Below are 13,525 nucleotides of genomic sequence, written 5' to 3'. Positions count from 1 at the left end.
TTTGGAACCAGTCTTTTGTCCATGTCCAGTTCTAACTGTTGCTTCTTGACCTGCATACAGATTTATCAGGAGGCAGGTAGGGTGGTCTGGTATACCCATCTCTTGAAGAATTTTCCACAGTTTGTTGTGATCCACACAGTCAAAGGCTTTGGCATAGTCAATAAAGCAGATTTTTTTTTTTTTTTGGAACTCTCTTGCTTTTTCAATGATCCAACAGATGTTGGCAATTTGATCATTGGTTCCTCTGCCCTTTCTGAATCCAGCTTGAACATCTGGGAGTTCACGGTTCACATACTGTTGAAGCCTGGCTTGGGAATTTTGAGCATTACTTTGCTAGCATGTGAGATGAGTGCAATTGTGCAATAGTTTGAACATTCTTGACATTGCCCTTCTTTAGGATTGGAATGAAAATTGACCTTTTCCAGTCCTTTTCCAGCAGGGGCCACTGCTGAGTTTTCCAAATTTGCTGGCATATTGAAGGTAGCACTTTAACAGCAGCATCTTTTAGAATTTGAAACAGCTCAACTAGAATTCCATCACCTCTACTAGGTTTGTTCATCGTGATGCTTCGTAATGCCACTTGACTTCAGGATTTTAAATATAGGCGATCTGATATTGTTTAATGTATTGCTGAGGCTTTTTGCCATTTTTAGTCTGTGTTGCCCCACAGTCAAATGGGCCAGGAAATTCAATAATTTTGAAATACCTCATTGGTTGTTTTATGAAGTTATGTCTCTTAGATGTTTTCACTCTGGTTTTTAAACTGTATTTTGATTGACTGTAGCTGATCATCACGGAGAATGAAATGGCAACCCACTCCAGTATTCTTGCCTAGAGAATTCCATGGACAGAGGAGCCTGGCAGGCTCCAGTCCATGGAGTTGCAAAGAGTCAGACACGACTGAGCAATTAACCCACACAGCTGATCATCAGACCAGGGTTCTTAAAATTATTCATGCCCTCCTTCTGTGACCCATTGCTCTAGGAAGGTTTATAGCTCTATGCCTACCCTGTGCATCATCTTTTAAAAAAATATTTACTTATTTATTTGGCTGCGTCAGGTCTTAACTGTTGCACGCAGGATCTTTGCTGTGTCACGTGGGATCTTTCATTGTGCTGTGTGGGTTTAGTTGCTCCATGGGATGTGGGATCTTATTTCCCCAACCAAGGATCAGACCTGTGTCCCCTGCGTTGCAGGCAGGTTCTTAACCACTGGATGATCAAGGATGTCCCTCTGTGCATTGTTGTCTATTAATATCTTGTATGTTATCGATGTCAGCAAAGGCTTGAAGCTTCCCACTGAGTTTAGCTGTTCCTCTCAAAGTTTGAAAAGTCAATATTCATTATCATTCAGTTAAAAATATATGCTGATTATCACTGTGATTTTTTTCCCTTGAACTTACAGGCTTTTAAAAATACTATTGACTAATGTCAGTCAAACGTGTGTTACTGGGTTATTGATCTCTGTTAAATTCCACTGTGGCCAGCTAACTACTCTGTAAGATTTTAATTCTTTGAAATTTGTAGAGACCTGCTTGTAATCGATTTTGGTAAAGGTTTCACATCAACCTAATGCTCTGATGTTTTCAAATGATATTTAACAGACTGATGAGATTGTCTCAGCTACGTCTCTGCTAGTAGACAGTGTGCTTCCTGGGTCTTCGTATGGCGCACAGGTGAGGTGCAAGAGATTGGATGGCCTAGGAATCTGGAGTGATTGGAGTGCCCTTCTTACCTTTACTACACAAGGTAGGTTTGTTAAGAGTCACTTCTGTTCACAGGGGAGTGTGATTCCTGAATTGCCTTTGGCATATTATACTTGTCTTAAAGTTTGTGGTGATAAATCAACAGGAGGAACACCATATTAACTTCTAATTTAAACTTTGAACAAGGTCATCCTTTAGTGAAAAGTTGTATGAGAGCTTCCTCATTTATATGGATTCATAGCAGTATCTTGCTGAATTACTCTTTCTTACTCAAAAGACAGAGTTGATATAAAAGTTCCAAATTTGTAAATTCAGAACACTGCTTGTACTGATGTTTCCTGAATTTACACTTGAAAATCAGATATACTTATTGGGTATAAGTTTTAAATATTAAAATTTTATTTGAATATTATATATGTTATATAATTAAGCAATTCTTTTCACTCCAGATGCTCGCTTTGCAAAGCTTTTACTTGCAGTTTTCATGTTTTTAAAATAATCTTTAACGTCAGAAAAACTGCAATTTATTCACAGCTTCCTCATGGAGTTGAGGTGCATTGTTTTACATAGAGGCCCAGGAGTCTAACGGTGGTAACCCTGGCACAAGCCAGGCTGTGAATGCAGGAAGGCAGTTCATAGTTCTTTGACTAGTTTTCAATCTATCAAATGTGCAAAGTTATTCCCACTCAAACTTGTTCAGGTTGATAGTAGATACACGGAGAAAGCAAGTACCATGTAAACATTAAACCATGTAAACGTGTAAAACATGTAAAACACTAAACAGGCTTATTTATTAATTGCTTATTATTTAAAAAGCATTGATTGTTAAAAAGTAAGTATCAATAGTAGTTTAAAAGCACTGACTTTGGAGTCTGACAGAATTTTGTAGGAGTCCTGCCCACCCCCCTTATTTGGAAAGTTTCTTAACCTCCCTATACCTCAATTTCCTCATCTATAGAATAAGGAGTTTTTATATGGATAGAATGAAATGATGCACATAAAGTGCTTACTGCAGTGCCTGACTCTTAGTAAGCACTTGTGAAATAATGGATCATAGTTTATAAATATCTAGCTTGTAAATTGACAAACAATATTTAGAATGTCAAAGTCTAATGAAATTTAGAGGCTGACATGATACTTATCTAATTGCTTAGCATAAATAACACTGTGAGAAGAGCTAGAGTAAGTGCTAAGCATTAGAAGGGATTAATTCTCACTTGAAAAGTCAGGAACCTTGAGTGAACAGACTTAGAAGGCAGGGATTTCTCATCTCTATTCCTCAAATCACTATTGAGTATCACAGTGTGTGTCATAGGATGCTGAAAATTCAACTTTTGTTCTATCTTGAATTATATATCATTGATTAATAGGTCTTAATGACCAGCTGTGAAATACATAGAGTGGAGTGAATTAACAGCATCGAATTTCAATGAGTGTCCCATGGAGGTTTTTATACAGTGGGATTGGGGGAAGTGGGTGGTGGGGTAGGGAAGTTGATAAGGGAGGTGGAGGCAGCAGCCCCTGCTCCCATTCTGAATGGCCTATAAGTTGTACCTGTATTTTCCTGTCTGGTGAAGTGTTTCTCTTCCACAAGAAAATGGCTTCATTCTTTGCTGTTATTCTTCTTAATAAGATCTGAGAACCTACCCTCGCTGAAGAAAAGGGAAATTCTAAAAGAATCATGATTGTTTTAAAGTTTTCTGATGTTCAAGTTATACGTTTATACCTTCCTACTATAATGATTCTTAGCAATGTTATGTATTCAGTTGGATTAAATGAAATCTTTGATCCAGAATAATAACTACTTGTATTACATTTCATATAAAATTTTATTTTGGGTTGTTCAACTTAGGTTCTTAGACCTTCCGATGGACATATTTCTAGTTCTATTTTGCTTTAATAGAACTATTTCTAGTTCTATTAAACCCTTTTATACTTCTATTTCTTTCCTAGTTCATATCAGTATCTGTAGGATTAAATTTGCTTGGTTTACTAATATGTTGTATCATTTTTATGCTTTCATAATAAACCAGATATTTTAATATATACTATAAAACACATATGTATGCATGTATATGGCCTTTCATAGGCAAATATTATGTGTTTTGTTTACATGAAGGTAATAAAGGTATGTTTTGTTGAAAAGAAGCATTGCTAATTTATTTGCTTGTGCAGTATCCAATAATTGTTGTTCTTCAGTCACTGAAGAAATTCCTTGGTGGCTCAGATGGTAAAGCGTCTGCCTGCAATGTGGGAGACCTGGGTTTGATCCCTGGGTCGGGAAGATCCTCTGGAGAAGGAAATGGCAACCCACTCCAGTACTCTTGCCTGGAAAATTCCATGGACAGAGGAGCCTGGTAGGCTACAGTCCATGGGGTCACAAAGAGTTGGACACGACTGAGCAAAATCACTTGGTGCTGCATAACTCATTTTGAGTCACTAAGTAATGTCCAACTCTTTGTGACTCCAGGGACTGCAGCACTCTAGGCTTCCCTGTCCTTCACTATCTCCCAGAGTTTGCTCAAATTCGTGTTCATTGAGTTAGTGATGCTATCCCATCCTCTCATCCTCTGCCACCTGCTTCTGCTTTTGCTTTCATTCTTTCCCAGCATCTTTTCCAGTGAATCAGCTATTCTCATCAGGTGGCCAAAGTATTCGGGCTTCAACTTCAACATCAGTCTTTCCAATGCATATTCAGAGTTAAATGATTTCCTTTAGGATTTACTGGTTTTATCTTCTTCCTGTCCAAGGGACTCTCGAGTTTTCTCCAGCACCACAGTTCAAAAACATCAATTATTTGGCGCTCAGCCTTCTTGATGGTCCAAGTCTCACATCCGTAGATGACTATGGAAAAATTATAGCTTTGACTATATGGACCTTTGTTGGCAAAGTGATGTCTTTGCTTTTTAATATGCCGTCTAGGTTTGTCATAGTTTACCTTCCGAGGAGCAAGCATCTTTTAATTTCTTGGTTGCAGTCACCGTCTGCAGTGATTTTGGATACCAAGAAACAATATTACCATTAATAGCTAGCCTTTTACTTATTCAACACAGATGTGTCCCTTTAGTGACTGTTGACATTCCAAACAGAAAAACCTGAAAATGAGGAATGAATGCAGACAGTGAGTAAACAGCTACCTCAAAGGCCAGAATTTGTTGATGTAGCAGAGAGTGTGAGGTTAAGCTTACTAATGTAACCAACTTGGATAGTTCAGATGCCATGAGTGATACCATTTGATTATCAAGGGAAAGACAGAAACTTGTCAAATAGAAAGTAGATTAGGACACCGGTGGAGAAGGCAATGGCACCCCTCTCCAGTACTCTTGCCTGGAAAATCCCATGGACGGAGGAGCCTGGTAGGCTGCAGTCCATGGGGTCGCTAAGAGTTGGACATGACTGAGCAACTTCACTTTCACTTTTCACTTTTCATGCATTGGAGAAGGAAATGGCAACCCACTCCAGCGTTCTTGCCTGGAGAATCCCAGGGACGGGGTAACCTGGTGGGCTGCCGTCTATGGGGTCGCACAGAGTTGGATACGACTGAAGCGACTTAGCAGCAGCAGCAGCAGGACACAGGTAGAGGGGAGGAGAGCTTATACACTTTAGCATCTCCCAAGCACATTTTCCTATTCCAGTATTATCTGCTGTAATGATGTAATATGTATTAAATCACAAATAAAAGGTAGAAGTAGATTGAGAACTCCTTCTTAAATAATAATATTGACACTTAAAGAGTGCTTCCTGTGTTTCAGGCACTATGTGCTTTGCACGTACTAACATTTTATCCTTTCAATGACCTGTGGGATAAGTACTGTTATCCCTCTTTTATAAATGAAGTTGAGAATTAGATAGAGTTAAGTACTTATAACAGTTGATACAATTACAAAATAGCCTAACTCCAAAGTTCATGTTTATAACCACTAGTAAGGCAATTAAGTGCATAATGTATAATTATACAAGATTTCTGGTAGCCCTAGAAATTGACCCTCAAAGCTAGTAAGCAGTAAATTTAATTATATAGAGCATTTTATTGGAATACCTCATTTCCTTCATGATTCCTGGTAAATGAGGTTTTAGCATTGCTTAGGTTTTTTGGTTTAGGTTTGCTGAGTTATGCTGGCTGCAATGTCTGCACCACACTTGAGACTTATTTCCTGAAAGCTGTGCAACAGCAAAGTATGTCTCCAAACTTGGGGACTTCCTATTCCTGTGTAAAGAGATTCGAATCCTTCTCCCTTAAGTCTAGTTACTTAATATGATTAGGTTCACTACCATTGTTCACTGTCCAGCAAACAGCAACATTCCATGAGATTGAGGCGTTAATTTACTTAGAATGTGTTATCACACCTGTTTTATTATTTCCAAACACTTAAAGGTTACTTGATGTAAATATTGCTGCAGACAGAATACTAATTCTCAGGACCTTTGTAACTGCTACATTTTATTCATTAATGCATTTAAGCTGTACCTACCAAGTGCATAGTTAATGAAGCATTGACTATTCCTAGTCAAGGAATTCTTATGGATTCTTTTAGAGTGAATTTAATAGGTTCTTTCTCTATAGCTGCTGGGAGATGCTTTTCAAGGAAAACCCAGGACCTTCCCAGAACTTATGAATATTGCAATTTACATACTAAAAACAATTTTGGAAGTGCTGAATTCCTGTAGTAACTTTATTAACTGCATTCTTGTTGCTATGAAAGAAGAGGAGAAACACATGTTAGATAATATCTACATTTCTTGTGCAGCTCTTATACCAGGTTAGAGAAAATACTTTTTTCTTAAAGAAAAATAGGTAATCTGCTCCAAGAATTAAAAAATCTATTTTATGGAGCTATGATAAAGACACGCATTTTAAAATAATTTATCTAAAATGTTTGATTCATGATTTATGTTCTTTTGAGTAATTTACTAATATTTGTCAATAGAATTTCCTTTTTAAATAGAATTCATTAATGCAGATCCTGTAAAGGTATTGATATTTGGTCATGGGAAGAAAATCATTATTGTTGTTTTAATTTACAAACTGTTGTATAGTAGTATCTCACATGAGAATAAAAGATAGATATATTTATATTATTTTAAAAATTAAACAGTCAGCACATATCAATTTCACATTTGTTCAATGTAAATTTTATAGATCATCAGGTTTTTAATAACTTGTTTTTAAAGCTATTTTAGCATTTAATTACATGAAAATGCTGTGACTTTAATCCTGTTTTTCAATTAAGTCTTAGGCTTCAATTTCAAAGTGAAATGCTTTGAGCTTTTTATTATCTTTCAAATTAAAGCGTCAATTTAATTTTGGAAATCTTATTTGTACTCTTTTTTAAAAAACTGAATTGAGACTTTTGAGGCAGTTGGTAATGAGGTGTGTGGTAAGTAAGTAATTACCAGTGAAGCCTGAGTGCCGCCCTAGGTGAGATTCATAAATATAAGGCCTAACTTCTGTCCAGTAATTTCATGCCATGAAGTTTTTTCCTGTTTATACTTGACTGTAGACATAGCAAATGCAAATATCTTCTATGGATTCGGAGGTTAGCATGCTATTACAGAAAAGAGAAAAATAATAAGAACTAATCAAAGTTTTTGGATTTGTTTTGAGGGTAATTCAAAGGATATATATGGAAACAGATATTCATATTCCCTCAGCAGAAAATAGCTTACCTTAAATTTTACAACTGAAATATCCTGTTTTCGTAATGCACTATGGCAGAAATAATTTGTTCCTGTGTAAACATTCATTTACTTTTATTCTGTTTCTAATTAAAAAATAGAGACTTAACTATGGCTTCAGGTGGCGCAATGGTAAAGAATCCACTTGCCAGTGCAGGAGACATGGGTTTGATTCCTGGATCGGGAATATAAGTGGCAACCCACTCCAGTACTCTTGCCTGGAGAGTTCCATGGACAAAGGAGCCTGCAACAGTCCATTGGGTCACAGAGTCGGAGACGACTGAGCACACAAAGAAAAAGAAAATGTTTCCAGTAATAGGAGACTGAAACAGTACTATGGAATAGTGCATAGGTGTTAAGAATAATATTTTAGAGAAATATTGATTCACCTTGTCCTCGCCACACGACACTGGCACTGAATACTTAAAATGATGTTACAGAACAGTATTTGCAGTTTTGTCTGCGTTGGTGCATCATTGATTTTACGTTTCCTAACAAGTTTTCATATTTAAAGCTTATTTCTCTACTCGCTTACTTGAAATTTTCATGTATTCAAATACGAGAAGGGCTATCACCATTTATTCTTCAGGATTTTGCTTTGTAGGGATTTGATTTGAGAACCTGCCTAAAGTTTGCTGATTCTGAAAGCAGAGTCTGATGGAAGACATGCCATGGTAGAATTAGACTATATTTCATTTTCACTAATTTTCTGCCTATCAGCAAGTGACAGTTATTCACTAAAACATATTTTATAATGAATAAATCTCTGTTCTTAGAAAATTCTGAAGGCATTTATGGGCATTCAAGTCATTTGAGAATGAGAATGCTTGGGATGCTTACTAACTATACATGAATGGACAGCTACAGTTCTGCAGTCTCTCAGCACACTCATTTTATTTGGGGCAGTATAATCCTGAATGCCTGGTGAATCCTTTTTGCGTGGTATCAATTACTTACGTGATGTTTTCTTTCTTGATCTCATATCATATCTTTCTTCCCCCATTACAGATGTCATATATTTTCCACCTAAAATTCTGACAGCGGTTGGGTCTAACATTTCTTTTCACTGTATCTATAAAAATGAAAAGAAGATCGTTTCCTCAAAAAAGATTGTTTGGTGGTTGAATTTAGCTGAGAAAATTCCTCAAAGCCAGTATGATGTTGTGGATGACCATATTAGCAAAGTTACTTTTCCCAACTTGAATGCAACCAAACCCCGAGGAAAGTTCACCTATGATGCAGTGTACTGCTGCAATGAGCAAGAGTGCCACCATCGCTATGCTGAGTTATATGTGATTGGTAAGAAGCCCAGGCTTGTCTTCTTTTTTCCCATGAGGTATACTTTTATTATGGACTCTATCTTAGAGTTCCATTGAAGATGCTAAGGAAATTGTATTTTCATTAAAAAATGTTTTGGTGTTTTTGCTTTATAGTAATATTTTAATGTGTTTTAAATAGATGTCAATATCAATATATCATGTGAAACTGATGGGTACTTAACTAAAATGACTTGCAGATGGTCACCCAATGCAATCCAATCACTTGCAGGAAGCAATTTGCAGCTGAGGTATCATAGGTATGTATTATTTTTGTTATTTTTTTTTTTCTGTGGATATGGTGAGATAAACATTTCTTATGAAAATGTCATGATAGTGATACTTTTGTAGTATCCTCTTTCCTCCTGAAAGAGGAAAGTAGAATATACTTAATTAGGAAATTTTTGAGGAGTTAAATAAATGGGTGATTCTTGAAAAAATTCACACACAAAAAAAGTTGTAATTTGTTTTTATGTCATTGTTTTTTCCTGATGATCAGTTAATTCTCCACAATTGCATTTAATGTGGAGAAATAATTAATGTGTAGTTAATGAATGAAATCCCCAAAACTAATGTCTATACATTTTTAATTTGACTTGGAGAATTGACTGAGGAAAATATGAAGGATTATAGAAGCCTCATATCATTTGCTGAAGATTAAGGTTTTAGAAAAAATTGGAGGTAGTGGCACAGAGATTGTGAGAGACAATATGAATGGTTTTTATAAATAGGTAAGATTATTTTTTTAATTGAACTATAGTTGATTGACAATCTTGTGCTAGTTTCAGGTGTGCTGCAAAGTGATTCAGTTATGTCTATATATATGTGTGTGTGTGTGTATCTATTCTTTTTCAGATTCTTTTCATTATAGGTTATTATAAGATACTGAATATAGTTCTCTGTGCTATATAGTAAATCCTTGTTGTTTATCTATTTTATAAATAGTAGTATGTATCTGTTAATCCCAAACTCCAAAATTATTTATTTCTTCCCTCCTTTCCCCTTTGGTAACCATAACTTTGTTTACTTCACAATGATTAAACTATTCTAGTAAAGAGTAATTTCATTTGTTCTTTACCCTTCTATGTTTTAAAAAGAATTCAAGTTTATTGTCTTCCTATAGTATTCTCCTTCTCTCTATAAGTGCTTTTATCTAAAATGTGTCAATTAGGACAAGATAGACATATTTTAATTTTTATAATACTCTTTAGTAATTATCAAGGACATGTATACTCTTAAACACCCTGTCTCCATTTGTATCAGGACTTTTAGTTTTATATCTTGTGCTCATTTATTCTTAAAATCTAAAGTTTCTACTTGAAAAATCCATTTTCTCAAATAATGTGTTCTGATCTATTCCTATTGCTACCAATCTATTCTTACGTAGTATTAGAAAAAACAGGGCAATTTCTTCATCTCTCATGTGGGAATAATAGCTGTCTTCATCTTACCTGATATGAGTACTTTAAAATCAATAGAATGTTCACTGTATACCACATTACTTTTGTAATCTCTTTACTTTCTTTCCATGACATTTTCAGTGGCGTTTGTGGATGACTGTTCTCTAAGCATTTGAGTCATTTATCTTCCTAGTATTTTCAGAAGAACCATGAAACTAGCTGGTCAAGATTTTTAACCTCTCTAAGCTTCATTTTCCTTATCTGTACAATGGAACAAATAATAGGACTTGAAGGGTTTCTGTGAAAATTAATAATATCTTATTTAATTATAATTAAGTGATATGATTTCTTCTGGTAAATATTCAATAAATGTTTGTATCTATCATAATGATAACGATGCTAATCTTTGAATTCCAAGTGGACTGCTAATGTGCTTTTGTACAAGATGATGACTCCTCATCCCACTCTCTCATCTAACCTCACCCATCACAGGCTTTCACACACACATACACAAACTCACACATGGTTGTAATTTTGAGGAAATAGGAAGAAAAAGGTGTCACAAAAAATGGAAAATAAGGGACAGAAGAATATAGATTTTCCATTTTCACGTAACCTCCTTACCCCCATTCCTAAGGAAATAGTAACTGCTACTTTTAGCACTTAACTACTATATTTAAAGCAAATAATGGCAGAAGAGTTATTTCAAAGAAGAGGTGAAATGCTTTATATTCTCTAAGGTATAGTGTTGATTGGGATGTGGTGATAAAAATATTTTCTTCTCTGAGAAAATAAGTGATATATCTGACTATATGCCTGCATGCTCAGTTGTGTCCAACTCTTTGCAACCTCATGGACTGTAGCCCATCAGGCTCCTCTACCCATGGGATTCTTCAGGCAAGAATACTGGAGTGGGTGCCATTTCCTTCTCCAGAGTATCTCCCCAACTCAGAGGTTGAACCCATGTCTCCTCTGTACTGGCAGGTGAATTCTTTACCACTGGGTCACTTGGGAAGCTCACCTGACTATACGATCCATATATAAGTCAAGAATTGGTATTATTTTAATTATATTGCTTTGAACTAGAATATATTAGGGAAATGTCAATTAAGATATAATTTACTATCAATTATGTTTTCAATTTGTGGTAGAATTTAAAGTGCAAGGAATTTATCTTTCTTTCCATCTCAGGAATGTCCCATTACCACTTATGATCTTTATTTTAAAAATTCAATCACTGAGCTATATTAGCATAGCTTCCAAAGTGGTGTAAGTCCTGTCTCTAATTGGATCCTTCTCTCCTTATTAGAAAATTGTCATTTACTTCAATTGCATACCCACTTACTGTCAAGCGAAATATTTAATAATGTTTTCTATTTTAATGGAAAGATTGTAATATAGCTGGGAATTCAAAAATGCCTTTTCAATAAGAACAACTACTTTTAGATGGAGCAAAAACTGTGTATTTTAAACAACAAAGAAGTCTTCTCAGATATCTTATTGCTTTCATCATTGTTGTATACTTATTGATTATTTTTTTTATCTTTTAAGGAGCAGCCTGTACTGTTCTGATGTTCCGTCTATTCATCCTGTATCTGAACCCAAAGATTGCCACTTGCAGAGAGATGGTTTTTATGAATGCATATTTCAGCCAATCTTTCTATTATCTGGCTATACAATGTGGATTAGAATTAATCACACGTTGGGCTCACTGGACTCTCCACCAGCTTGTGTCATTCCTGATTCTGTGGGTACGTCAAAAACTATATGTATGTCTTCATTTTTATTAGCAGATTTGGATTCAGACTGATTCAGGGTAACAGTTGAATTTTGCTATTTTCTGATCACACTAGATTATAAAATTATTTTCCTATTTGCAGTGGGATTGAAAAGGCAATCAGCCTTAGACAAGGTTACAATTTTTATTTTACTTATAGCACAATTTTTAACAATAGGAATATGTTTAGCACATAATTTGCTGAGTTATGTTGGTTACTGGGTTTGAAATTTGGTCTAATATTATTCTAAATAATACACTATTTTATGTTTTTTCTCAATATACATATGGCAACATCTGATGTTTTTAATTTAAAAGTTTAATTGGATGTTCTGATGGTTTTTGAAATCTGAGTAGTCATAACTCAAAGCTTAGAAGGATTCAAAATAACTCAAGTGAAATAAAGAGAAAATAATCAAGACGGTGACATCCACCATAGTATTTTAAAAAGATATTTTTATTTCAAAGGACAAAGAGAACCCTTGGAAATTTTGGTATATTGCTCCAAGTATCACTGTGAAATCTTTGAAAAATGGCCCATTTATGATTTTCTGGCAAAGACAGAAGAGTATCTTTTGATGCTGTATACTATTTTGTTGGGAAATTATACCAAAAATTAATATTGGTCCATTGTATTTTCAGATAATTAATACATATCTGACTTCAAATCTAAATTTTATTAGATACAGGATGAAATTGTCATAATCAAAAAAGTTTTCTTTCAATATGAAGTCCCAATTAATTGATCTGCCCTCTTCAGGCCCCTCACTAGTTTGGTTCCATTTTAAGTGATTTTATCGTAAGGAGTACTTATCTGATACTAAATATCCTAGGGTAGCAAAGAACTCTTCTACACCCCTCCCCACAAACATGCACAGATACACCCTCGCATCTATTATGTGACAATTGCAACATGGATTCAGTTTGATATCTGAACAGTTTTTGATGTTACTTTTTTCAGTACTAATATAAGGCATTTAAGTTAGACTTAATATTGCCTACTATATACTAGAAGACACTGTGAAAATTCAACTTTGGGAATGACAGCTCCTCATTTTACTAGCTTTGTTAACTTGGGCTAGTTGCTTAAATGCTCCGAGACTATTTAATCATGTATAAAATGTAGAAAATTCCTTCTTCCCTAAGGTCGGTATTCTGGGGATCACGTGAACTATTGTACTTCAAATCATTCCTTGTACAAACTAGGCATTCATGGAATATATAGATGTGATGTGCACATGATTCAGTCAAGTGCAATCACAGATTTAATGCCTAAGGGTCTTTTGGAAGCTCATACTTCTTTTCTTGAGGAGGAATTATTAATACCTTTTCAAAAGGGGAAAAATATGTCATCATACTGGTTGGTGAAGAATGTCTTCTTGACATATGAAGAACTGAATAAGCATGAGATACTGAGTAATAATAAGAAAAGTTTAGGAGTTTTGGTTATCCACAGTCTGAAGAAGTATTGTGGATGAAATCTGGAGCTTCAAATGTTCACACTATAGTGATTATGCTTTGAGATATTAGTTCCCAAATACATTGAGTTTGAGTAATGTCTTTTACTATTTTTTAAAAAATCTCTTGCCATCTGGTTCTCTTTGCCTTTGTTTCTACCTTTAAAAAACGTATTTTCCTCAGAATGTAGAGA

At 35.1% G+C, this 13,525-nt stretch overlaps 1 protein-coding gene across 3 annotated transcripts in view; it reads left to right on the top strand.

Moving 5' to 3' along the window:
• Positions 1–13,525, top strand: part of LEPR (leptin receptor) — a 104,345-nt gene that overhangs the window by 54,563 nt on the left and 36,257 nt on the right. For all 3 annotated transcript variants that reach the window (XM_024985494.2, NM_001012285.2, XM_010803431.4), the window contains 4 exon segments: positions 1,604–1,748; positions 8,390–8,680; positions 8,840–8,957; positions 11,649–11,848. In XM_024985494.2, the coding sequence (XP_024841262.1) occupies positions 1,604–1,748; positions 8,390–8,680; positions 8,840–8,957; positions 11,649–11,848 (754 nt within the window).

Source organism: Bos taurus, chromosome 3 (genome assembly GCF_002263795.3).
Source record: "Bos taurus isolate L1 Dominette 01449 registration number 42190680 breed Hereford chromosome 3, ARS-UCD2.0, whole genome shotgun sequence".
In the NCBI taxonomy this organism is placed as follows: domain Eukaryota; kingdom Metazoa; phylum Chordata; class Mammalia; order Artiodactyla; family Bovidae; genus Bos; species Bos taurus.
The sequence above is the reverse complement of the archived record's forward strand: the minus strand, read 5'-3'. Positions and strand labels throughout refer to the sequence as shown.